General features: G+C 45.1%; 1 protein-coding gene across 8 annotated transcripts in view; it reads left to right on the plus strand.

The window, feature by feature from the left end:
* The window catches only part of TBC1D8 (TBC1 domain family member 8), a 173,865-nt gene that overhangs the window by 22,181 nt on the left and 123,746 nt on the right, over nucleotides 1-27,938 (plus strand). For 7 of the 8 annotated variants that reach the window (XR_009506582.1, XR_009506583.1, XM_059943358.1 and 4 more), the window contains exon 1: nucleotides 17,049-17,347. Coding sequence is in view for 6 of the 8 variants with exons in the window: in XM_059943358.1 (XP_059799341.1) it covers nucleotides 17,221-17,347 (127 nt within the window). In the remaining 2 variants the exon portion in view is untranslated. Of the gene's footprint in view, nucleotides 1-6,394; nucleotides 6,509-11,620; nucleotides 11,690-11,771; nucleotides 11,832-12,062; nucleotides 12,140-17,048; nucleotides 17,348-27,938 lie in introns of those variants that run through there. The other variant, XM_059943359.1, reaches the window with a different exon arrangement.

Here is a 27,938-nt window from a genome sequence, read left to right on the forward strand (position 1 = left end):
GTCTCAGCCTTCAAAGAACTCACATTCAGGGACTTCCCTGGTGGCGCAGTGGTTAAGAATCCACCTGCCAACACAGGGGACACAGGTTCGATCCCTGGTTGGGGAAGATCGCACATGCTGTGGAGCAACTAAGCCCATGTGCCACAACTACTGAGCCCAAGTGCCACAACTACTGAAGCCCGCACACCTAGAGCCTGTGCTCCACAACAAGAGAAGCCACCGCAATGAGAAGCCCGAGCACCACAACGAAGAGTAGCCCCCGCTCGCCGCAACTAGAGAAAGCCCACACGCAGCAACGAAGACTCAACGCAGCCAAAAGAAAAAAAAACAAACAAAAAAACTTACATTCAGAGGCATGTAAAATCTGAATGATAACGTGCATTTGAGGACACAGGACTGAAGGCAGGGTGGATGCGAGATGTATTTTTCAATGTGTATCCTTTTGTACTGTTTTTACCATGTGTTATGGATGGAAGTGTGTAGCCCCGAAATTCATATGTTGAAGTCCTGACCCCTGCTACACCTCAGAATGTGACTGTATTTGGAGACAGCACTTTTAAAGAGGTAATTAAGGTTAAATGACATCATATGATTGGGCCCTAACCCAATATGACTGGCGTCCTTATAAGAAAAGGAAGGGACACCAGGGATGCGAGCCCACAGGGAAAGGGCCATTTGAGGACAGAGCGGGAAGGCGGCCACCTGCAACTCAAGGGAGAAATCTCACCAGAAACCAAACTTCCAAGCACCTTGATCTTGGACTTCCAGCCCCAGAACCGTGAGAAAAAAAATTTATGTTGGTTAAGCTGAAACCGCACAACTCAGATTGTGACTTGAACCCATGGGCCGGGACTCAAACCTGGCCAGAACCCAGATTGGGACCTGAACCCACTGTGTTTTCATTGAGATCGCACACCTGGCCTCAGGACTTAATGAAGCTCAGGTTCTTGATGTCTCATTGCAGAAAGAATTCAGTGAGAGACAAAGTGATAGGTAAGAAGTGGATTTATTTAGAGAGAGACACATGCCAGAGACAGAATGCGGTCTGTCTCAGAAGGCGAGAGGCCCTGAAATATGGGGTGGTTAGTTCTTATGGACTGGGTAATTTCATAGGCTAATGAGTGGGGGGGATTATTCCAGCTATTTCAGGGAAGGGGCGGAGATTTCCAGGAATTGGGCCACCACCCACTTTTTGGCCTTTTATGGTCAGCCTCTGAACTGTCATGGCACCTGTGGGTGTGTCATTTAGCTGAGGTATAATATTAGAGTGAGTGTATAGTGAGGCTCATAGTATACTGGAAGTCGAACCTTCCACCATCTTGGACCTAGTTGGTTCTAACCAGTTTTTGCTGTATCCTCAAGGGCTATGTCATTGTTTTAAAGGTTGTGTTCTGACCCCTTCGCTCCTGTTTCAAAGCCACCTGTCTGTGGTATCTTGTTACGGCAGCCCTAGCAAAGCAGTACACTTTGTATGTTTTTTCAATCTTTGTTTACCCCATAAGAATAATTACGGTAATGCAAAGGAACTTGCAATCTAATTCAAAAACACAATGCTATAGACTGAATGTTTCTGTTGCCCCCCACCCCCCTATTCATATGTTGACACCTATTCCCCAATGTGTTGCTTTTAGGAGGTGGGGCCTTTGGGAGGTGATCAGGTCATGAAGGTAGAGCCCTCATGAATGGGATTAGTGACCTTACAAAAGAGACCCCAGGAAACCCCCTTGCTCTTTCTGCCAAGTGAGAACACAGTGAAAATACTGCCATCTACGAAGCAGGACTCCAATCCTCCAAATCTGTAGGCATCATCATCTTGGACTGCCCAGCCTCCAGAGCTGTGAGAAATAGCGTTTCTGTTGTTAATTAGCCTCCCAGTCTATGGTATTTTTGTTAGAGCAGCCCGAATAGACTAAGATACACGAAAAGATAATGAATGAACGGAATGAGGTAATACATTGTCAGTGAGCAAGTGAGTGGATGGAGGAATAGCCATCTCCTTCTCCGGCCCTCAAGCTCTCCCTCCTCCACAGGCCTGCCTCAGCCAGGCCTCCTGGCTCTGCCCACTCTGTGCCTTCCTCTCCCCGTCCTGCCTTTCAAAGTCCCAGCTCCAGGGGCACCTGCTTGGGGAAAAGCTTTTCCTACCAACCAGAGCATAATTTTGTTTTCCTCTAGACTCTAAGAGAAATCACTGCCTCCAAGCTTCATTTTGAAAAAGATTTTGTCTTAGTCCCATTTATTTTGTCATGTCTGTGAAGACTGGGCCCACCCTATGAGTCTAGAAGGCTCTCCCTGGAAAATACTTGTGTTTGGTTGACTGAGTCTAGCAGTTACCTCCAATCAGAAGACCAAAGAAGATAAAACCCCATCAGTTCCATCTACTTAGTTGCTTTTAAAAGAAATGTCTTGATTTTTGTAAGTATGGGTTTGAAGGGCTCGTTCCAAGAATAGGAATTTTATTTTTTATTTATTTATTTTTCCCATATTAAATTTTAATAGATATTGCCAAATTGGTCTCCAAAGTGACTTCATCCATTTGTAATCTCACCAGCTATGTATGAGAGGACCTATCTCCCTACACTTGACGTTGACACATGGGAATGTTTGCCAATCTGATGGGAATAAACATGTCAAGTTAATTTGCGTTTCACTTTTTTACTAATACGTTGAGCGTCTTTTAACACGTGTCTTAATCCTTTATAATTTCAGAAGAGGAGCTTTTAAAATGTTTCTACAGGTTTCATTTTAGTCTTTGCTAAAGTATAATTTTCCAAAAGGTAACATCATTACTCTCATGCAAATATAAAATGAAAATGTCAAAGATTTAGTCAACTCAGTTAATGAGGGAACAATTAAGCTGTTGTGACTAATCAGATGCTACAAGCATTTGCCAAACGAGGCCTATATCGGCAATTTAATACATTGCTAGTTTAGATACAGAACTGGATAATGTCCAACAGGGCCATAAGCCATAGCCTTTGGGGTTGTCTGTTCCATGGGAGAGAAATTAATTTGCATTTCCACTAGAGAAAAATCTACAAGTTAACCTCTGTTCCTATGGACTTATAAAACAAGGAAATGCCAAGGCTAGTGTGCTGAAAAGAAGGAACCCCTGGTAATCTCTTTGGCTCATTTCCAAGTATCTAAAACAATGCCCAGTCCCTTGGGATAGGGTTTGTGGGTGCACTAACCTAAGAAATGGGAATCAGTGCTGCCAGAGGTGCTTCCTTGTCGTTACTAGGTGACGGGGAGGAATCTGTGGATTTCGGTTGCTTATCCTCCCATGTTCTCAGCAATGGAAATAGATCATTTAAGGTTGGCTATTTGTCTTGGTAAACTGAGGAAATTATTGGCCTCAGCCATCAGGAATTAAATTAATCATTCCTATCTCTAAATGTGATTTTCCTAAATTCATTCTACCCATTCTCTAACTCCTGCTCATTCCTTAAAATTAAAAAAAACTATATTTAACAGAATACATAATTTTATAAGACATATCTTTCTTTAAACTTATAACAACATCCCCCCATGCTCCATCCCCCCCCACCCGTCACGGCTACTCCCCAGAGACAACCTCTTTCAACTCTCTTTGCACTTTCTTCTGCTATTTACATCCCTATTTTTATTTTTATTTTATTTTTAATTTTTTTTGCAATATAATTTGTAATTTATTTCCTAACCTCAAATAAAAACAAAACAAAACAAAAACACAGCCCAGATATTTCCTCAGGGAAACCCCTCCATATTTTTTAAAAAGATCACAGTGAAATTTGCAGATGAGTAAAGTAATACAAAAATGATGTGAGAAAATAAATCTGGCAACAAATGAAAATAACAGATAATCTCTAGAAATAGATTAAGATTATATACATTGAGTACAGCTCAACAGGGTTTGAAGATTTCATGAAATAATCAATGAGTTCATTTACTTGAAACAAGGTGACCTTTACACCAGGGTAGACTTGTTCACCTGCCTCTGGTAGTCTCTAATCTCAGGTTACAACTGCACTCCTGTGGTATGAATCCAGTGTATATTATGAAACAAAAATGAGATGGTGCCCATGAGCTCTGTGGACACCCAGACATCCCTATTTTTAAATAATAGGCTTATATTACTAATTCTTTATTTTTAATGTATATATTATCAATTCACTTCCTATCATGAAAGATGAGAAGTTTTTCTACCCTTCCCTTTCCACAATACTCTACACTGGCCCCATGTCCTGCCACCACAGCCATATTATATTTCATTAAAATCAACACTCAGTGATTATGTTATTTTGATTAAATTAATACTAAATTATAATATAAGCATGTTATTTTAATATATAATCAAGAGGGACTTCCCTGGTGGCGCAGTGGTTAAGAATCAGCCTGCCAATGCAGGGGACACGGGCTCGAGCCCTGGTCCGGGAAGATCCCACATGCCGTGGAGCAACTAAGCCCGTGTGCCACAACTACTGAGCCTGCGCTCTGGAGCCCGCAAGCCACAACTACTGAAGCCCGTGCACCTAGAGCCCATACTCTACAACAAGAGAAGCCACCGCAATGAGAAGCCCGCGCACTGCAACGAAGAGTAGACCCTGCTCACCGCAACTAGAGGAAGTCCGCGCACAGCAACGAAGACCCAACGCAGCCAAAAATAAATAAATAAAATTTAAAAAATATATATGTATATAGTCAAGAATATATTAATCATATATATTATATATTATATATAGTATGTTATTTTAATTAAATTAATCACAGCCAAGCCATAATTATATATGATTACATCTCTCTCTTTGTAAAACTTAATCCCCCTTGTGTTAAACATTTCTTCATTTAAAAAATTAGCCTAAGGAGAAAAGGGCGGTGGGAGGAATTGGGAGATTGGGATTGGCACATATACACTATTGATACTATGTATAACATAGAAACTAATGAGAACCTGCTGTATAGCACAGGGAACTCTACCTAACACACTGTGGTGACATAAATGGGAAGGAAATCCAATAAAAAGGGGATATATGTATAGTTGATTCATTTTGCTGCACAGTAGAAACTAACAACATTGTAAAGCAACTATACTCCAATAAAAATTAATTTTAAAAAATTGGCTTAGTTTTCTAGGTGTTCAATGTAAATTCTTTCTCAAACCCTCTGCCAGAGTCATCAAGTTCCTCTCAACCCAGTTCCTTTCAATCAGATGGTCCTTAGGTTCATAAGTGTCCTGCTGCCTCAGGCTGCCTGCACCATGCAGGACTGCTGTGCTGGGACCACCTTGACCCTTGTCTGGAGAGTTCCCTTTGACTCCCCTCTGTTGAGTTTTCTACTTCCGGGCTCCCATTTCCTCCCTCTTTTCACAATTTTCAGTATTTCCTGATAAAGTATATTTGGCAAGCAAAGCTTTTGAAATATCTGAGCATGTCTTTACTGGATTAACACACTATACTTGATTCATAGTTTGGCTGGGTATAATATTCCTAGTCTAAAATCATTCTCTCAGATTTCTGAAGGTTTTGTTCCACTGTCTGCCAGCTTCCAGTGTTGTGGTTGAGGAGTGTGATGTTGCTCTGATTCCTCCTCTTTTGTTTGTGATCTGTTTCTCCTCCTTGGAAGGTTTTAGGGTCTTATTTTTATCCTGGGTCCTCTGAAATAGCAGGATTACGTGCCTCAGCAAAGGTCTTTTTTTGCTTGTTGGCCTATACCCTTTAAATGGAATCCTTAAATTTTAGCTTTCATTGAAAGTGGGGCCTTGTTAACATCAATAGTGGTGATGAAGTGAAAGAGGGGGATTCATAATGTAATCTAGTGAGTAACAATCAGAAATCATGCCAGGATATGAGAAGGACCTCTACTCTTATTGGTCCAGTGGTGGATGAATATGCAAAGAAAACATTTTTAAGCCAAATCCTGGGGACTCAGCAAGAACAGTATAATTTGTACCTTGGGAGGATTCTAGTTTATGGAGATTCTTCTAATTTATCAAAAGCCTCTTTCTACTAAGAAGCTTATTATTGAAATAGAAGGCAGAGTATGTATCAGATGTAGATCAGCAATCTTTCAGAGCTCATTAGAGTGTTTCAAGGCTTTGTCCTTTGATTTAATACTATTGTGGTGTAACCATCTATTTTGTGGGGGTTATTAGTATAGGTTCTCTGTCTCATAAAGAAATGAAACAAACCAGTTGCAAAGTAGGGAAAGAATCTGGAACAGGACATGGCTCCTTTGTACATTTCCTAACTGTGTAATTTTCGTTGGCACATGTGCAGACTCACAAGCACTGCCATTTGATACAATTTCTCCAATTATAACTTTTTTTGAAATGCAAAAAGAGCTGAGAACATAAGATTTACTTTTCCTTCCCTAGTTCTCCTGTCTCTTTTGGCCTCATTCTTGTGCCTTGTTTTTCCAGGGAGAAGAGTCTGATCTGGTTGAGGCTGCACAGTCCCTACGAGGGGAATTTCTAACGAGATGGACGTGAGCTGTATTTGGTTGGACTCTTTCCAAACATGTTAACATTCTTTATGTAAGTACAGACATAGGGGGAAAAATGCAAGCAGAGGTTAGATGAACTGTCCTAGAGTCTAGAAGGGGATGCCAGGACCCTCCCGCTGCACCAGTCCCTGAAGAGGGCGCTTTTAATGGCTACATTCTTTTTTTTTTTTTTTTTTTAACTGCCGCTTTTATTTTATTTTATTTATTTATTTATTTGGCCACGCAGCGCAGCATGAGGGATCTTAGTTCCCTGAACAGGGATCGAACCCAAGCTCCCTGCAGCGGAAGCATGGAGTCTTAACCACTGGACCGCCAGTGAAGTCCTGATGGCTGTATTCTAACTAAGCCACAGATCCGTAGAGTCCTGTGATTCTTGGAGGGCAGACAGTGGTTGTAGTGTTGGCAGTAACTTACCTTGGAAAAATATATATATATGTATATTTTAATCCTCACTCTAGATACAGCATCAGACACCCTAATTCTAAGCACAAATACACACTCCAGGGGTGGCTAGGGAGCATATAATCAAATGCCCGCACTCCAGCTGTCTTTCTCTCTAATCCACAACAGAGAATTTGTTAATTGGTCCAATGGGTGTTAGAAAAGTGATTTTATTGTTGACATTCGTTTCGTTTGAGAGATGGGTTGGCTAAAACTTAGCAAGCCCTTCACCTCTCATCCCTGGAATGGTATCTAAGGCTCGAACTGAATGGTCCTATGTCCAGCTTCTGACTCAGAGGATTCTGGTTGACTGATGCCAACTAGGAAATTACTTCTGGGACACGGTTGTGTTTTTGTCTTGACATTAACATATAATGCCAGGTGCGGTGAGACCTGAGACTTAGGGGGCTTAAAAAACACAGTGTAGGGGCTTCCCTGCTGGCACAGTGGTTAAGAATCTGCCTGCCAATGCAGGGGACACAGGTTCGAGCCCTGGTCCGGGAAGATCCCACATGCCGCAGGGCAACTAAGCCCGTGCGCCACAACTACTGAGCCTGCGCTCTAGAGCCCGCGAGCCACAACTACTGAAGCCCGAGTGCCTGGAGCCCATGCTCTGCAACAAGAGAAGCCACCGCAATGAGAAGCCCACGCACCGCAACGAAGAGTAGCCCTCGCTTGCCACAACTAGAGAAAGCCCGCGCACAGCAACGAAGACACAACACAGCCAAAAAAACCCAGAAAACAAAAAAACTCCCAAAACACAGTGTAGGACTATATTGGGCTTTCTTTTTATGTTCAATACATGTTTGCGTTTGGTCTGTGACTTGCTTCCATTCAAACAAATTACCTTTTGTTAAGTGTATGGGGCTGGGGGTGGGGGGTGGGGCGACCTTCAGCCCTGACTTATCTCAAACCAGTGGTGGCTACTGACATTTACCAAAAAAGAATCTACCAGTTACGTATGACTACGCTGACTAAGGTCTGTTTTCAATAGTGGTTCATGTGGATAGGTCATGATTTGTGACTTACTAACCTCCTTTCCTGGATTTAAAAGTGAAAAATGAGTCCAGTGGCCTCTGCTGTTCTATGCTCCCCTGTGCTTGAGAGAATGTCTTCACCACCTGAAAGCACCTTCAGAACTGCAGGCAGAGAAAAGGGATGTCGCCCGTGTGGCCAGGGCCAGGGTGGGATTAACCCAGAGGTGATTATAACACTTGCCATTTGGAAGATGCACATGGGGCAAGCCCTGTGGTAGGTGTGAGACTTAGCTTACCTCATTTAGGCCTTGTAACATCTCAGTGAGACGCGCATATTCCAATCAAGAAATGGAAACTGTAAGAGGTTAAGGAACTTGCCTGTGGTCTCATGACTGGGAAGTGGGGAAGCAGAATTTGGAATCCAGGTCTGCCTTCTTTGAAGCCCATGGAACTCGGGTGATGGCTCTAATCTTCATCGAAAGTAATGGTAAGGAAAAAAAAAGTGATGTTACTCTTCTATGAATCAGACTGAAATCAACTAAGTGCACATTAACAGAGAAAGTGTTTGTTTGTGATTCAGAAAAGCCTAGGAACAAATGCTGGTTCTGCCACCTACCAGATGCGTGCTATTGGCAAGTACTAAATTTTTCTATGGGCCTGATTTTCCTCATCTGTAAAATGGGACTGATTTTACTTTCTTTTCAAATTTATTGCGAAACATGAGTGATATTGGAAATACAGCAAGCACTGTACTTAATGCATAGCGGTCCTCCTTCTGTGTCCTTTCTCCCTTGGGGGAATGTCCCCTTGGTAAGATATGGAGGCAGATATTAAATTCATTCATCTTTGCATCCCAGGAATTTCAGACAGCGCTAGCCTGTTGAACATTCTCACTGAATGTTTTTTGACTTAACTGATCTAGAACTTGTTCTGTGACTGATTGTGAGCAGGGCTTTGAGCCCACGGGGCGGAAGGCAGTGTTATAGGAATATGTGGACAAGCACAGGGGGCACTTTCACTGCATGTTAAGATCAAATGGGCAGTCAAGAGTGGAAATAGAATCCATGCCCTAAAGGACAGGGCCACCCTTCACAGGATTCCTGATCTAAGAGGAAACAAAGTCGTGATTTGGAGAAGTCATACTAAATATGTGAGCCAACAGTCAAGCCAAATAGGAGGACCTGAAGTACTGTTCAAAAGAAAATCAATAATTTCACAAACATATATTGTTTAGGATTAAAAATTTTAAACTATTACATTTAGTATCTAATAGGAAACTAATGGAGGATTATAGATAACAAAACTGACAATTTCATGAAGAATTAAATAGCATGGTTGTGAACAGAAACCAAACATGTTCTCTTAGGATTTCCTCAGTGCTTCAGGTCTAAGTCTTGAAATATTCAGTTTTTCATTTCCAATTCCTCTTTCGTTTTCAGTTTTTATCCATTGCATGTGTGAAGGGAAGATCAAGGGGAAAGAGAGGAGGTCAGAAGGAAACTGACATGGCAGTCTTGGCAGGGACATAGGAGTCAGGGCTGGGGTTCTAGAGAGGATTCCCAGCCCAGAGCCAACCCCAAGTACAAGCAATGATGACATAGACGGACTTGTACATGCAGCTTCCCTCCACTCCTGGAGAAGAGGCTTTTAGTGTTTCTTAGCAAACCTATGGCCAATTTGGTCAGCCACCTGACAAAACCCTAGCTCTAAACATAACCTAACCCTAAATCTAAGCAAATCGCGGTGATGAAGTTTTGATGAGTGGTGTGCTTTCATTTCTTAATGCCCATCATTGCACAGCAGGGCACGCTTCTGTGCCAGTGTTCCCATGTTTTGTCAGACGGCCAGTCAGAGCGGAGGGGACGGCCACTGGGGTTTGGGTGCTCTCAGAGCAGAGACAGGTGTCAGAGACCAGGTCTGCATCTACAGATATGCTTTGCCAAGGGTGTTAGACTAAGGAACTAGCATCTTTTCTTAAGGCCAGGGAGTATATTTAGTTGGGTGTTTGTATCCTGTGTAGGGGAGCACAAGTATCTTTGAAGTTCCTCTTCTCTTAACGTCTCTCTCCATTTTCCATCTTTCTACTATAGGGAAATAATTTCAGCATCTAGCAATCACGTCCCCCTTCTTCTAATTGCTAAAGTGTAATTTTCAAAAAGTTAAAAGCATACTTCTTATTGCAAACATAAAATGAACACAGACCAACAATTTTATTCAACTCATTAATTAATGATGAAACCAGTAAGATGTTAAGACTAGTTCAAAGGAGAATTTGAAATAGGTATAGATGCAGATATTAGTCAAGAACGCTGAAGTGAATTTGCTAACATGCAAAACTGATTAATATCCTAGAAGGGATATCTCAATGGACTGAAGTTTATTTGCATTGCTTTGGACAAGCAGTGTTTGTATTACTATCCATTTTCTACAAGTTGTCTTTTAAAGTGTACGATTCAGTGGTTTTCAGTATATTCACAATGTTGGGCCAGCATCACCCCATTTTCCAAAACATTTTCATCACTCCAAAGGAAACCCTGTACCCATAAAGCAGTTACTCTTAATTTCTCCCATTCATCCCTCCCCTCAGCCCATGGCAGCCACTAATCCACTTTCCATTTCTATGGATTTGCCTATTCCGGACATTTCATATAAATGGAATCATATAATATGTGCTTCTTCGTGTCTTGTTTTCGTTTTGTATAGTGGTTTTCAAGATTCATCCATGTTGCATTGAGGCATATGCCAGTACTTCATTCATGGCTGAATGATACTCTGTTTGGATATAACAGATTTTGTGTATCTATTCATCAGTTGTTGGACATTTGGGTTGTTTCCTTTTTTTTTTTTTTAATTAATTTTGTAAGTGAAATAGGGAGGATTTTCTTTTTTCAAATTTTATTTATTTATTTATTTTATTTATGGCTGTGTTGGGTCTTCGTTTCTGTGCGAGGGCTTTCTCTAGTTGCTGCAAGCGGGGGCCACTCTTCATCGCGGTGCGCGGGCCTCTCACTATCGCGGCCTCTCTTGTTGCGGAGCACAGGCTCCAGACGCGCAGGCTCAGTAGTTGTGGCTCACGGGCCCAGTTGCTCCGCGGCATGTGGGATCCTCCCAGACCAGGGCTCGAACCCGTGTCCCCTGCATTGGCAGGCAGACCCTCAACCGCTGCGCCACCAGGGAAGCCCCCATTTTTTAACTATTATGAGTAATGTTGCTATGAACCTTCATGTAAAGTTTTGTGTGAACATAGGTTTTCTTTCTTTTTAAAAATTTATTTATTTATTTATTTATTTATTTATTGGCTGCGTTGGGTCTTAGTGGGCTCTTCGTTGTGGTGCGCAGGCTTCTCTCTAGTTGTGCTGAGTGGGCCCCAGAGCACGGGCTCAGTAGTTGTGGCGTGCGCGATTAGTGATACCCCGCGGCATGGGGGATCTTAGTTCCCCAACCACGGATTGAACCGGCGTCCCCTGCATTGCAAGACGGATTCTTAACCACTGGACCACTCGGGGAATCCAGAACATAGGTCTTCAATGTTTTCATTCTCTTGGGTATATATACCTAGGAGTAGAATTGCTGGGTCAATAGTAACTTCATGTTTAACTTTTTGAGGAACTTTCAAACTGTTTCTCAAAGTGGCTACACCATTTACATTTTCAACAGCAACATATGACAGTTCCTGTGTCACCAACACTTGTTATTGTCTATGTTTTTTCTTCTTTTAATTACAGCCGTCCTAGTGAGTGCAATGCGGTATCTCACTGTAGATTTGATATGTATTTCCCTGATGGCTAATGATGGTGAGCATCTTTTCATATGCTTATTGTCTATTTGCATATCTTCTTGGGAGAAATCTCTGGCTGTTTTCTTTTAATATTCCAGTTCACCAATGCACTTTGTGTGATCGACTGTTATACCCATGGGTGGAGTTCACAGTTTCAGGTATTGTATTGTTCCATTCTAGGATTTCTATTTGACCCGTGTGTGTGTGTGTGTGTGTGTGTGTGTGTGTGTGTGTGTGTGTATATCCACTTCTTTGCTGAAATTATATTTTCATTGCAATTCTTGAACTTATTATTTACATATATTCTACTCTGTGTCTGGTAACTCCAATATCTGGCTATTTCGTGAATTTGTTACTAATAGATTTTGTTATTTTCTCTTGATTTTTAGTCACGTGGTCTTGTTTCCTCTTATGCCTGGTAACGTATTGATGCTGAATATGGAGTATGAAAGACCATGGAAAAAAAGTGAGTCTTTGGATGGTGCTATCATCTGTTGGGAGAATTTACTTTTGCTCCTGGTGGGTCATTAGGGTTGGGGGAGGCGTTTGAATCAGGCATTGGGATGCTTGTGGGCTGGGCAGGTCTAGTTTTTGTGAAGGGTTGTCTTCTTCTGGCTCTTCTCTACTCTGAGGATGTAACGCTTTGGGGATCCTAACTCCAGTTTTTATCTCTCTGGCCCTGTAAATGTCCAGAAGGTGTGCTTGGCTTCTTAGTCTCCGAGCTGCCACTTGAAATCTGCAAATACTTAGAGGGGAAGAACTTGATCATATGTCTGACTCACCTCCTCAGATTCTTGCCACCTCAAGTCCTTGCTGCCACAGTAGTTCTCTCATGACTTGAAGAAACAGATTTAAAAACAATACTTTGTCCAGCTTTTATGGCGGTTTTTGGCAGGAGGATTGGTCTTTAACTGCCATTACTAGAAGAAGTTTCCCACATTTCTCAGTGTCTTGATGAAGATGCATGTTGTGGTTGTAGGGTGGTGGTCTTGATGGCCAGGGGTATGGTATGCTTGTGGGGTGTTGGTTGAGTAGGTTGCATATAATATATCAACTCAAACATTCTAATCTCCTAAGCCTTCAAACCCTTTCCTTAGTCTACAATATGCCAGAGAAGTTTTAGCATCTCATCCTCATTGAATTTAGGCCATTGTTAAATCCAGGTTTCAATAAACCAAGGAATCAAACCTTAGAGCCACTCAGATGTGCTGAATATAACACATTACATCAGGAGTCCCGAGTGAGTGTATATATGTTCGTAAATCTTGCTGAATCCAACCTTACATTTCATCCCTCTTGGTGTAACACTGTAGATTCCATTCCCATACATGACCCTCAGCTTCCTCTCAATACACATGGGCAAGATATTCCAACTTCCTTGGTGTATAATCTACCTCCACCTCGTCCCCAGCAGACCTTGCAATTTTCTTCTGGGCTCAGCTGGGAGTTTATTCTTGCTATGGGCGTGAAGCCAATGAGGTGCAGTGTGGGCAGGTTTTGAGAACGGGCATCCAAATGGGAGACAAAGGCCCCAGGTGAAAAGGTCTTCTTGTGAGTGATTGCTTATTTCCTTAAACAGGGGAAGAGGGGCTGCTTCTGTAGGCAGGGGAAGCTTGGGGTTCGGGAGCTCAGCTTTTTAAAAAAATTTAATAATACATTAGTATTGTTTGTTCAGCATCTCTAGAATCTACAATTATGTTTTTTATTTGCATTTATGAAGCTCTATTTTGAATCTTCCCCCCCTCCCTCTTTCTTTCTCTTTCCATTCATCAGTCTTTCTAGAGACTGTATTAATTTTTCAATATCCAACTTTTGGGTTTATCTGTTTTCTCTATTACACATTAAAAAAAATATATATATATATATTTATTTATTTTGGCTGCACCGGGTCTTAGTTGTGGCATGTGGGATCTTCACTGAGGCATGTGGGATCTTTGTTGCAGCATGCAGGATCTTTAGTTGTGGCATGTGGGATCTTTTAGTTGCGGCATGAGGACTACTTAGTTGCGTCACGCAAACTCTTAGTTGCGGCATGCACACGGGATCTAGTTCCCTGACCAGGGATCGAACCCGGGCCCCCTGCGTTGGGCGTGCAGAATCTTACCCACTGGACCACCATGGAAGTCCCTCTGTTACACATTTGTTTTAATAACTTTTGTTGATAATGTTTTGGATAATTTTGTCAATTTATGCTCTAATTCTGTTGTTCTCTGTCTCCTCTTCATTTCTTTGAGTTTCTGCATTCAACTTTTTAAAAAATTGAGATATAATTGACATAAAACACTGTGTAAGCTTATGGTGTACAACATACTGATGTGATACATTTATACTGCAATATGATGGCCATTGTAGTGTTAGCTAACACCTCTATGGCATCACATAATTATCACTTTGTCTGTGTCCACACAAATATTCCCATCACAATCTATGGTCCTGCTCCTTCTTGGTCAGTGTCCTAATCTTAGCAAGAGAATTTGCTGAGGTTGAACACTTAAACTTTGCAATAAAGGGAAAAGAATCTGAAAAAGAATGGACATATCTATCTATCTGAATCACTGTGCTGTACACCTGAAACTAATACAGTATCATAAATCAACTATACTTCAGTAAAAAAAACAAACAAACCCAACTTTGCAACAACTTTGTAACCTGAACAATTATATTTAGGATCTGAGGATGACCCTTGTGTGTCCTGCAGCTGTACCCTATAAAGGATTCTCTGAATGTCACCATATCTGTATCTTGAGATTGAAATTTAAAACTTCATGCTTATTTAAAAAAAAAAAACTCTTCAGGCAGTCAGAAACAGCCATCTCCCTGTACACTCTTTGTAATTAACATCACTGTCATAGCAATCAGTGTTTAACAGCAGCAACGGCCCTCCACGCCTTGTCCTCTATCTGCCCATCACACTACCACCAGTGGCTCTCTTGAGTAATCCTGTGGCCGCTCTATGTCACAGATTACCACACCCCTTTTGCTCCCAATGCATGCACAGATGGGTGAGTAGCCCAGCCAGAATTCCATATTGAGGAACTGTGTGTGCTGGGGACCCTCCTGGCATCAGTCAAGGTCCTGGCAGGAAACAGAACCCAACTCAAGAGACCTGCTACTGAGCAGGGGTGGGCAAGATTAGAGAACCACCTGTATGAGTTTGCTAGGGCTGCCATAACACAGTACCACGAACTGCGTGGTTTAACAGCAGACATTGTCTCACGCTTCCGGAAATCCCAGATCGAGGTTGGTTCCTTCTGAGGGAAGGATCTGTTCCAGCCCTCTCTCCTAGCTTCTGGTAGTTCTTTGGCTTGTGATAGCCTAACTCCAATCTTCACATGTAATCTTCACATGCTGTTCTCCCTTTGTGCCTGCCTGTGTCCAAATTTCCCATTTTATAAGGACACCAGTCATACTGGATTAGGGTCCACCCTAATGAGCTCACTGTAACTTAATTACACCTTCAATGACCCTATTTCCAAATAAGGTCACATTCTGAGATACTAGGGATTAGGGCTTCAACATATGGGTAAAATATGGATGAGTGTATATGTGGGTTGTTTCACTTCCAAGAACTTCTGTACATTTAGTAATAATAGCTGACATTTATTGAGTGTTTATGTTTGTTCTAAGCACTTGAATATATTATACACTGGATAGTACCTATAAAGGAGGTGCTATGATTATCCCAATTTTAGAGCTGAGTAGACTGAGACTCCCTGAGTTTCCTATCTTACCCAAGGTCAAGGTTGCACAGTGAACTAGTAAGAGGAATGGGATTTGATCTAGGGCAGTCTGTCCCTAGAGGTATGCCCTAAACCACAAAGACATATGTGCTGATCCGCTCACCAGACCTGCCCTCCCGACTTGACCTTGGGCCAAACACATTCATTTTCCAAGCCCCAGTCAAACCACAGCTGTTCTGTGGGGCTTTCTCAGTCCCCTCCCAGAGGAACTGACCGTTCATTCTGTGCACCCCACTGTCCCCAGCATGACGCCCACGACACTTTGTGCCTGCTTTCCTACCTGAAAGTCCTTCAGGGCAGGGAACCCTGTTCCACTCATGTCCGCAGCTCCAGGGCCTGGCAGCGCATCTGACTGAGGGGGGTGGGTGCCGGCGACTATTTCTGGAAGGAATATTTTCTAGCCGTCCCTGCTCACCCTGAGTGCTCTGCGGCACCCAAGTCCCCCTGAGAACAGCTGACTCCCTCCCTCAGTTGTGTTCAGGGGATATCTGTCTATGGCCTGCAGTTCTGGACCACAGCTGCCCCTGCCCCCTGGGTGGGCAGTCCCGTTTGTCCTGGGCACAGGGCTCTTACCTGGCTTCTCACCTGCTGGGTCAGATCTGGGTTTCTGATCCTCTACAAACAGATTCCTTGGCCTCCAGTGAAGCAGTTCTACTCAGTTCCCAGGAATCTTGTGGGAGCTTTACTTCAGTTTTGTCCTAATTAAGTCACATGTTGTCAGGCGTCCCTTTGTCAAAACCCGAGGGTCATGTTGGAGTTTCTTTCCCTCTCTTTCTAGGACGTTGGATTTAACTGCTTCCTTGAGGAGACGCCTCGGAGCCCCCCTCAGCTGTTCAAGGCCAGCGTCCACGTGTCTATTTCTACCACGCTTTGAGGAAATACTTTTAAAGCCCTACCTGCATATTCGCTCTAGCTTTTCTTTACTATCACCGACTCCATACTTCCCAGCTTTTCCATTCTCTGAGAACCAACGTGCCTGGTTTCGTTCCTGGGTAGGGGACCTGCAGGGGAACCCTAATATCGGCATCTTCTGTGCCCACGAGGGACGTCCAGTGTTGAGTTTGGTGTGAACCTCGCCGCAGGGTCCTACAACATCGCAGCTTCTTCAGCAGCTCCGAGGGATCCCTCGTGAGATCACGGAAAACGTACCGCTCAGCGTTTAAAAAAATCGGAAAATAATTTTTAGCTTTTAACGCTGTTTTCTGGTTATTTGTAAAAACGTTTCTTGTTATTTTAAGTGCCGTGTTATTCCAAACACACCTGGATTTCCTGGGGTGCATTCTGTCCCCCCAAAGATAAATGCCCTAGGTCGGCAACCTGCAGCTGGGACAACAAGATGTCTTTTTCACCATCGCCTCCTCCTCCTCCTGCTGCTCTCCGGGCTGCCTCCCCGCAGGGGCGTTGGAGAGGAGAGGGGCCGCGGCGCCCCCCGCGAGCGGAGGGGGAGAGGCGGGGAGCCCGGCAGCCGGGATTGGACTTCCTCCCTCCACTCCGGAACTGCGCTGGAGCCGCCGGGACTCGGAAACCCTGGCGGCGCCGCAGGAGCCGGCGGGGTAGGCGGGGCGCGGCCGGTGGGCGGGGCGCGGCGACCCGTGGGCGGGCCCGGGCGGGGCCTGCGCGCGCTCTGCGCGGGCCGCGAGGAGCGAGCTGCGCCCGCCGCGCTCCCCGGACTCCCGAGCGCAGGGCGCCGGCTGGTTGCGCTCCTCACCGCTGCCGCCGCCGCCGCCTCCTCCTCCTCCCAAGCGGGCTCGGCCCGGCGGCCGGGGCGATGTGAGCCGGGGCCCGCGGGCGCGGCCGGACCTCCGCGATGTGGCTCAAGCCCGAGGAGGTGTTGCTGAAGAACGCCTTGAAGCTCTGGGTGACTCAGAAGAGCAGCTGCTACTTCATCCTGCAGCGGCGCCGCGGGCACGGCGAGGGGGGCGGCCGGCTCACGGGTAAGGGGCGCGCCGGGGCGGGCGGGCGCATCGGCCGGGCCCGGACCTCGCTCCCCGCCGGGCCCGCGGCCCCAGTCCGGGGCTGCGGCGCAGGTGGCGGTTTTGTGGGAGACGCCAGGCCGGCCCTGCCTCGGGCTTGTTTTCCTTTCTCCTGCCTCTCCTGCAAGCTCCCGTCGAGGTGGTGGCAGAAGGGACTTGCGGGCTCGTGCATTTTCCCGGGCGGGGCAGGTGCCTTCGCCGCCTGGCCCGGTGACCGCCCGGAGGCCAGGCTTGGCTCGGGAAGCGAAGGAGAGACGCCGGCTGGAGCGAGGGCCGTCCGGGGAGGAGCGGGGCCGCCGTGCGGGGCCAGGTGACAGCGGGTGCGTCCCGGCCATCTGGACGCGACCGAGGCTCCAGGTGGTGTCACGGCTGGGGACACACGGCCGGCCCATGGCGGGGCGCAGCTCGGGAGGCTCTGGCAATCCGGGACTGTCGGGCGGGTGAACGGGTCGGGCCGGGCGGGCCTGGGACGGTCTCCACGCCCGGAGGAGAAACGCAGGTGGTACGAATTCCGAGCTCGTGATCTTAATAGCAGAACTGAGCAGGTCAGTTCCCCGCCCCCATCCCTTCACTTTCCTCCTAGGAATGAAAGGAGGAAGAAAACTCAGGCTTGTAAAATTTACTAAAAAAAAAAAAAAAGCATTTTTTTTCCTCTGAAAGTTATGGTCCAAAACTCTTTGAAAATCAGGCCTTTGGATAACTTGCATAAGCTGGGACACCTGTTTAAAAGGTCAACAGAGGAACAATATGAGCCTTTTCCAGTTGTATCTAGGGAAGCTATATGGAATTTCAGATTTTGGAATCTGAAATAAGAGGGACTTTAGATCTTCCCATTTTGTCCCTCCTTATACCGAGGAGGAGGAGACCAAGGCCGGGGAGAGGGTGGTCAAGGGGACGAGCTTGGGTCCCTGGGCTCATTGTTGGTGACTGCTGCCTGTTTATTCTGGGGGAGGCCCTCCTGGAGTAAAGTCTACGGGGAAATGCGATTCATACGTCCTGAAAGGGCAGAACCAAGTGCCAGGGCATTACCCTTCCCATACTTTAGATCGGGGAGGCCGGAAAGCAGGCAGTTGGATTCGGTAGGGAGGGTAGACTTCACTGAGCCTCAAGGAGTCAGACGGAGTTGGTGGGATTTCTGGATGGAAGGGGCAGTGGGGTGACCTATGGTCATGGTGATCAGTGGGAACAGGTGGGCAGCAGGTGGGCCTGCTCTGCGGGCTGTTTGAAACTCTGAGTGGGGGAGTTAGTGTAGGAGGTTGGGTGGGCCTTCTGGGCCCCTGGGCAGCACAGTGGCACTTAGTGCCTGGGCTCTTGGGAAATGGAGGTTGGTGGCGCCCTGTGGGGCTCATCAGAGGCGAAGAGGCCGGAGGAGGGGTTCGTCTCCCCAGTCCTTTGAAAGCTGTGTATCTTAATCTTTGGTGCATTAAACACAGCACTTGGCCTATAAATGGTCTCCTTTAGTAGAGGGTGAGGACAGGGCTTGAAGATTTGTGAAACAGGAAACAAGGAACGTCGGTCCAGCAAACGTTCATTGACTTAGTTCAGCGCACACTGACTGTGGGATGCTCGTCCTGTGGCTACTTTGGGAAGGACTTCAGGTTATTCACCATCCAGCAGGGGAGGTGGGTCCAGCCCTGGAGGGCAAAGCCTCAGATCCCGTGCCTGATGGAGGTTCAGGACGGCTTCCCTTCTGGAGAGCCTGCTTTGAGGTCCAGTCTGTCTGAGGTGAACTCAAAATGATGCCCCCCCCCCGCCCCCCCGCTGCATTCCAAAATCAAGCAGGGCTGTAGCACCTGTGCCTTTGGGCTTTACTTTGGTTTGGGCTTGCTGTGACTATGCACAATTTTCTTTTTTTTTTTTTTTTTAATTTATTTCTTGGCCGTGTTGGGTCTTTGTTGCTGCACGCAGGCTTTCTCTAGTTGTGGCGAGCGAGGGCTACTCTTCGTTGCGGTGCGTGGGCTTCTCCTTGCGGTGGCTTCTCTTGTTGCGGAGCACGGGCTCTAGGCACGTGGGCTCAGTAGTTGTGGCTCGCGGGCTCTAGAGCGCAGGCTCAGTAGTTGTGACGCACGGGCTTAGTTGCTCCACGGCATGTGGGATCTTCCCGGACCAGAGCTTGAACCTGTGTCCCCTGCATTGGTAGGCGGATTCTTAACCACTGTGCCACCAGGGAAGCCCAATTTTCTTTTTCTTGAAGGCAGTAAGATTGGCCAAAAAAGAGAGGAAAATTCCCCACAAAGAGACCCCTGGCACTTTGCTTTATTTCTTGGAGGCTCAGAACCTCCTGCTGATTGCGAAAGGGTGGCATCCCCTACGGCAGCTGAACACTCCACCTTTGGACATTTAGCCGGGGAGCCAATGGCTGTACCAGTTAGGCAACCCTGTTACCACATCCTCTGATGGCTGGTCTTACTGGGGCCCTACGAATGTTGTAAAATCAAAACTGATGTGACACAGAGGCCAGCTCCATGCTGATGGCGGTTTTCAGAAAACGTAGAATTCTAATTTGGCAGATATTTAGCAATTTATTTCAAAGATTTAAAGCTTCAACTGAGTTTATCTATGAAATCAAAGGGTGTGCATTCTGACTGGTTTTAGGCTTTTCTTTGGAGAGAAGCAAGTAGAGGATGATTAAGAGGGCTGGAGATAAAATGTAAAGGAGCAATAAAAGGAAGTGTCTCTTTTTGTATTGCGATGCTGAGTTTGAGATTAGGTAGTAGGGGCTTAAAAATGTGAGGTCTCCATTGGCGTTTAAAGTAATCTGACATGTTGAAAACTTGCCCACCCTCAGAAATAGAAGGTTTTGTTTCATTGAGGATTGTAATTCGTCTTCCTGCTTACACACACACACACACACACGCACACTCCCTATACACATGTCCAGGTTTATTTTCTCCGTGTCCCTTTCTAATATACAAAATACTTATTTTGTTCATTGTTTCCCTTACTAAATTGTCTGGTCTATGAGGGCAGGTATTTTACCTGTGATAGTGCCTAGCACTGCGTATATGCTCAGGTAACATTTGTAGGATGAATAGATGGTTGAGTCCATGCATGAAAGGTGGAGCCCACTTTTTTTTCTCAAAAGTTGGGTGGGTGTGGAGGCCCAGCGTTCAGACTGAGCTGATCACATGGGCCAGGAAACGTGCCCTCTCTCTCCTCGGCTTCCTGTGTACCTGCAGGCTGACCCACCGGAAAGCTGGAGAGGGTGGGTGGGAATTGAAAGCTCCTGTCTATTTTTGTAGCTTCTCCTTTGAGGGCAAAGGAGCGGGGCACCAGCCTCTCAGGTGGCTTCAATTACCAGCCCCAGGGACCTGCTTCGAGAAGGAGATCTTGGGCTGGGGAGGGGGCGGGCGGTGCTGGAAGGCAGTGACCTTCGCTTCCAGTGTGAACATGGTGTGGCTGAACACAGTATTGTAAGATGTTTCCACAACTCCCCTGACAGAGTGATTTTTGCTGCCCCGGAAGGGAGGAAGTGAAGTTATACAGTGTTCCCTTGGATACGGTCTCCAGCCTGTGGGAATATTTCTTATAAAAGTGCAGCTCTGGGAGAACAGAGTGGGAGCAGTTAGCCTTTGGGAGGTGGTGGGCAGAAGAACACCCAGTATCACTGCCCACCCCCCCCCCCCCCCCGCACCCCGGGGTCTCTGATGCACTTAAAATGAGCAGCATGAATGAAACTTTAAAGACCAATGGGCTTCCCTGGTGGTGCAGTGGTTAAGAATCCGCCTGCCAATGCAGGGGACACAGGTTCAAGCCCTGGTCCAGGAAGATCCCCCGTGCCGCGGAGCAACTAAGCCCGTGTGCCACAACTACTGAGCCTGCGCTCTAGAGCCCGCGAGCCGCGTGCTTCACACCTACTGAAGTCCGTGCGCCTAGAGCCCGTGCTCCGCAACAAGAGAAGCCACTGCAATGAGAAGCCCCCGCTCGCCACAACTAGAGAAAGCCAGCGTGCAGCAACGAAGACCCAATGCAGCCAAAAATAAATTAACAAAATAAAAATAAAAATATAAAGACCGAATATCACCACCCAGATGTGCCCCTCTGAAGGATTTTATTTTTCAGTGTTTTATTACGCACATTCCTGTATAATCTTGCAGTTCTTTCCCCAAAGAGGCTGGCAGTTTAAAAGTAATAATTTGAATCACATATTGATGTTTTCTACTTTTCAGAGTGTTTCCCTTTGGCCCCTGTTCCTGTCACCGCATTTGTAGCAGTTATGGGCTAACCGATTTCCTAACTGGGTCAAGGGAGGAAGTAAGGAGTGGGAGTGGAAAATATGGGCTTTGGAGTCAAGATAAGTTGGTTGGGTACAAATCTGGGCCAGTTTATTTGGCTTCTTTGAGCCTTCCTTATAACTCTGCCTTAAGGCACGGACAAAAACTAACTTTAGAGGGTTAGAAGCTGTTTTCCACCATGGCTAGCCCATCTTTCCCATCAGCAATGCACAAGGCTTCCGATTATAATAAGGGTTAGAATGAAAATAAACAATATACATGAAGGGCTTAGTTGTGCTCGTCACCTGGTAGGTTTGAAGAAAAGCAAAGCAGAGTAACATTTAAAAAACCGAAGAACAAGACCGCTTCTTAGAACACGAAGTGTCGTAAAATAGTTTGCATTGTAGTGAAGGATGTAAGCAACATTTATCTATTAGCGCAGGATTTACTAAGTGTAATTAGAAGATTAAATATTTAAATAACAATTTGTGCCAGCAGGATTTGGATACAGGGGGTCTTCGACCACATTAAATCCTAGTAGATAAAGGGAACTGAGTGTGAGTGGCCGGCTGTGCCCAGGGTGAGTCGTCTCCTGCCTTTGGAACAGGAGACTGGGGGAGTCTCATCTAGGAATTCCCATGGGGTTCCCAGAGCTTGCTCAGAATGACTCTGCTCCATGGCTGGAATGGTGAAGCCCAGCACCAGCGTGGCCTTTCTTGGCTAGTCCGCCTGACGTCAGCTGGAGTCCTGCTCAGGTAGCTGAAGTTGGTGGTGGATTTCATCCCTGCCACCAGCAAAAACCCCTTTGGCTCAACAGGGCGGCCGTTGCATTGTGCAGACTCCCCACATATTGGCTCTAGAGTCTTACATACTTTGGTCTTGTTTTCCAGAAGCACAACAAGGGAGAAATCACAAACAACGGAAGTACTTTGATTCCACGGGCATAAATCAGAAGGTTTATATAAGTAAAATAACTGGTGTTATCTCTAAGGGCTGATAAGCCATTAACAAAAGCTTTGGGGTTCCCAACAGATGCATTTAATGAGAACATAATAAGGGCCATGCATTTGTAATTAGATAACCAAACAAGGCCTGGGCTGTGTCACTCCAGGAAATAATATGAGGTACAAATGTGTGGGTAGGGAAGGCTGTTTCAGCCTAACCGGGGCTCTTTAGGAAGAGCTGAAAACGATTGGGAGGCTTGGAACGTTTAAAGGATTCATTTACTTGAGCCATATTCTGGCAGCATTGGATCAAGGAGGGATTTATTTAAAATGAAAGTAGTAAATCTGATCATATTTCCAGCACAGATTTTTTTTCCCCTCCTTATTTTGTAAAGCTTTAATCAATTGCATTAAAAAGCAGCCCTGGACGTATTTTCACGGCTCCTGGGGTCTCGCATGAGCTACCCCTGCACCACCTCTAAGGCTCTTTCTCCCCTGCCTTCTGCACTCGAGCAAAGACCCTCCAGTGTCGGTCACTTTCCTCTCCCGGGCCTTCACGGGCTGTCCCCTCTGCCTGGGGCGCTCCCACCTCCCCTTCCAGTCTCAGCCTAAGCTCCACTGCTTGGACATGGACCCCCTGCCCCCATCCTCTTGTCCCGCCCTCTGCTTTTCCTTTAGAACACTGACCACTGTTTGTCGTGATGTGGCTCTTTGTGGCTTTATCTGTTTCGAGCAAACCAGACCTTGAGCTCCAGAAGGGAGGTCCCAGGTCTGCGTCCCTCACCACTGTGCCGCCTGCCCTGGAATCCTTGCTGTCGCTTGTTGGAGCACTGTTGATATGTATTTAGTGAATACACGGATGCCCACGTAGAATTGATAGCTGTGAGCCTTTGAGGTTGAGAAATGTTTCGCATGATCCTGAAAATGGAAGTTATGAAGAAAACAGGAATAAATAATACAGAGGGTTGTTATTGTTATTTCTCACACCCGCCCTATGTGCTTGTAAGGATTAGTGGTGGTTTGTCAGCTGCGCCAGCCCAGCTGTTAGAACTCCCCGTTGGTATAACCTTTATGGAAATGATCCTGTACAGACCCAGAATGATTTTCCCAGCACATCACCAGCCAACTAACACAGCTCTACGAATCTGAGTCATTAATATTCTTGAACATTTGGTGGGTGTGTTGTAACCATTAGATTTTATTATTTTTCTGCTTCCTTTTTTTTTTTTTTAACTTTAAAAAAAGAGAAAGAGAAATCAACAACAAAATAAACAGCCCCCAGTAAGGTCTCCTTAGGAAAAGGTACTGTACTTTGTGATTGGTTTTATTCTGAATAAATAGTTACTAGTAGAGAATGGATATTCAGAAATAATGGGATGATAGTTTACCTGAAGTTTTAAATTATGAAATCTTTCATGTGCATAGGCGCATATAATGCAAATGTAAAGTATAAATAATGTAATACCCACCGGCTGTTACTAAAAAATATTTAGAATGTTTCCAGTGCTTGAGAGATTTCTTGTGTGTTTTCCTGATTATATTCCCTTCCTTCCCTTGTGGGCATTAATATCCTGAATTATGTGTTAATACTCCCTTGCTTTTATTTATAGTTTTGACACATTTATATGTATCCCTAATCAACACATTGTTTAGTTTTGTATGTTTTTTTCTTAAACTTTTTACAAGGGGAATCATACTTTATGTATTTTTTCCGAAGCTTATTTTCCTGCCCCCCCATTATAGTTACAGTTTTATGTGTATAATTATGTTTCTCTAACATTGAACCATGCTGATGCATGTAACCATGTTTGTTTATTTTCATTGATGGGTAGTGACCCATTGAATGAATATACCATTATCGATCGATTCATTCATTCATTCTCCTGTCAGTTGATATTTGGGTTTCTAGTTGCTATTGTTTTGCTATTACAAATAGTGCTGCTGTGAACATTGTCAGAGATGTTACTTTTGGCCAATCTAGTAGGTATTAAAATAGTATCTGAGAACCACCGAGATGGTGTTTCCCTCATAGGGGTAAGAATCTTTTTATGTGTTTATTAAGTATTTGTTTTGCCTTTTGAGAAAGGTTTGTGTCTTTTTCTTATCTTAGGAGCTGTGGGTGTGTGTCTGTGTATGTGTGCACGCACATGTGTCTATGTGTTCTGTATTCTTTTTCAATTATATGTATTGAAAAATCTCTCACTCCATGCCTGGGCTTTGTATTTTTGTTGTGGGTCTTTTGAAGGACCAAATTCTTAATTTTCACGCAGCCAGATGTACCATTCTTGTCCTCTAATAGTTTGTACTTTTTGTTACTTGTTTAAGAAGAAATCTTTAGAAGGGAATCTCCGGGATGATGGTGAAGGGAGAGCCTTAGATGAGAGTCTGGTCCTCAGTCCAGATAGGAGCAGGGCGGAGGCTCCAGGACAACTCCTAGGAGAAGAGAAACTGATAGAGCAGGGACACGCTTGCACTTGCACGTGTTGGAGGAACATCCTATCACCAGGGGAGAGCTTGTGGGTGAATTCTTGACACATAGAAAGCTGAATCAGCCAAGAATTCCAGGACAATTGTCAACTCCAGGGAACATAAAAAGCTGTGTAGGTTAGGAAAGGTTTCATCCTTTTACTACAAAGCTCAGCTTGCACTAACGTTTACGTCGTTACAAGAATGTAAATATCGACTCGGGGTCTAACCCAGGCTGCTGCCTAATTGAGGAGTGAGTGGCAGGTGGGGTTGCTGAGTGAATGGGGGATACATCCTCCACTTCTGGAAGTTGCCAGCCGATGCCCGCATGGAAAACTGAAGAAGTAGTCGTACCAGCATGTTCCCGGAGAAGTGGAGGTGAATGGGAAAAGAACCAGTAAAGAACTGGGAGTGGTTGCCCTCGGGGAGCTGGGAAGTGGGAGCAGGGAGGGGCTGCTGGGTTTCTCATGGACCTTGTCCAGTTAGATGCTTCTTTCCATGCACATGTAAACTGGATAAAATACAGAATGTAAACTTTGGGAGAGCTTGGCATTTTTTCTGGGTAATGGGGATCCCGTGGGTAACGGGGTCAGGAGAGGCATTGAAGCACAGTCGTATTAGTGCCTCACGGCCGTGATTCCTGAACTGCCCTGCTTCACATATTTGTCCTCTCAGTAAACTATATTTAGCCTTCAAAGTGTCTCGAATATGTGGGGTATGTCAATTTCACAGAGGCTTAAAACCTATTTTCAGAAATGCATCTAATCTAGCCAGGTACTTTTATTTGAAATTAAAATATATCCATTCTGGATGATTGTTTTCCTCCAGAGAAGAAATCAGGTTAGAGTTATACACGTACAATACATTTATAATTTTTGTCCCTTTCCTATAGGTAGGGTACTATAACTGCATCCCATTCCTTCTGGGGTCTCAGTTCCTTAACCTGCAAAATAGTGATAATATAGCAACAACAGCAGTTTTTGCTTTGTGGAAGAGTTTATATTTCAAACTGTTATATTTTATAGACATGTTGGCAAAATCCACTTAATTATTTGTATGTAAAGAAGAAGAAAAAGCCCAAAGAATATTGCATCCAACAATGCCAGGCCCTTTGTTCTCATGAAGTGTACGGTCTGGAGGGGGCAAGGTGCTCGTGGTTGGTGGGGGTGGCAGTATTAAACCATGAAATACAGAATTATCAATGGTGGTAAATGTAGGGGGTGTGAGAGGGAATAACACGGAAGCTAATTTAGCTTGAGGTGTCAGGGAGCATTTCTCTGAGGACCTGTGATCCCAGCTGAGACCTGCAGGGTGTATAGGATGGTGCTGGCCTGCTGCAGAGTGAGAGAAAGAGCCTTCTGAGTGGAAGAAACAGCATGTGCAAAAGCCCTGTGGCCTCTGAGAGCCTGCTTTGGATAAGTTAGCTTTGACGGGCCGTGAGCTGTCCAGTAAGGCCTGGACAGAGGAGGAAACCACAGAGCGGGGTGAGGAGTGGCTTGGGAGGGGAGGAAATCAGAGTGGATTTTTCCAGAAGGCAAGAGAAGAGTGTATTTAAGAAGGAGGGAGGGAAGAGGGATCAACTATGCAACGTCGTGTGGAACAGGCTTGTAAGACGTTGGCAACCTCAGCGAGAGCAGTTTGGGTGCTGGTTGGCGTGGTATAGGAGTGGGCTGGAGGCTGCTGGCGGGTGGTGAGGAGGTAGGGACCGCGTGTGGGTACAACTTTGTTAAGGTGGAGTTTGGTTGGTTTTTGTTGTTGTCACTGTTACAAATTTATTATTTGTCAACAGAGTGCTGAATGATGGATCTGTAGGTATTGTGGGCTTGCGGAAGGGCAGCTGGGCCTTGAGATGGGCAATGGGTAGGATTTGAAGAGGTCAAGGACGTAGGTAAGGCATCCAGGGGAGGGAGACCTCAGGAGCATTTCCCAAGGAATTTTGTTTTGGAAATGAGGTTAAGTACTCAGGACTGAACAACAACAACAAAATGCCTCAAAGGATCTGTAACTGACCACCAAGAGAGTTTAACTAATTTAGATGGAACCCAAGGATGTTGGCTCAGCCCTGAACAGGGATTGCTTCACCTGGCAAAAGAAACCCTTTGAGGAGACCGTGGCAACTTAAAAAATTGGGTAATGTTACTTGTTTGGCATTTGGTGCCACACCCCTTGTACCCTCTTGTTTGGGGTAAGTGCTGGTGGGAATCTGATCTGGCTTCACTAAGTGTTTTGACCAGACTTTATTTCTCAGATTCATAAAGCTAAACAGTCTTTTGTTGTAAATCATGTTATCAGGATTCAAAAAATAGAATTTATTGCTAGATGGAAAATGCAGATTATTTCAGTGAATTACAAAGGCTCCCCAGGAAGTTTGGCTGCCCTGAATGATTGAGTCCATCTAACAGGGTTCTAAATTGTGGCCCAATGATGGGATGTAGGAATGTTTTCGTGAGGAAATTTGGTAACATTCTTAAAATGGGATGGGCCTAGTGATGCAAGGTGTGGAAGGAACCTCTGGAGTTTCTCACTTGAGAAGCAGTATTTACATGACAGAAACACTTTGTTTAAAAAAAAAAAAAAGGCAGAAAAGGTTAGCGCACCTTAGATAGAGATTAGATATTTCATCTACTACTGGAGCATAGAGAGCCAAGGTGGGTTCTGAGTTTCTCTTATGTTGCTGTTTTGCTGTTATAATTTAAAATAAATGTAAAATGTAAGCAAGGCCTTAAGATTACTTTCAGAATATATAGCTCACGATCTTGCATCTGTCAAGGATTCAGTCACAGCAAGGATTTGGCTGGAGAGACTAGATTTGGGTAAACCCAGTGTAACAAAACCGTGTGTGTGTGTGTGTGTGTGTGTGTGTGTGTGTGTACATACGTGCGCCTGTGTTTTTCATCCCCATATAATAGAGCTGTCTCTCAATGTGGG

This window comes from Balaenoptera ricei, chromosome 13, assembly GCF_028023285.1.
Source record: "Balaenoptera ricei isolate mBalRic1 chromosome 13, mBalRic1.hap2, whole genome shotgun sequence".
In the NCBI taxonomy this organism is placed as follows: domain Eukaryota; kingdom Metazoa; phylum Chordata; class Mammalia; order Artiodactyla; family Balaenopteridae; genus Balaenoptera; species Balaenoptera ricei.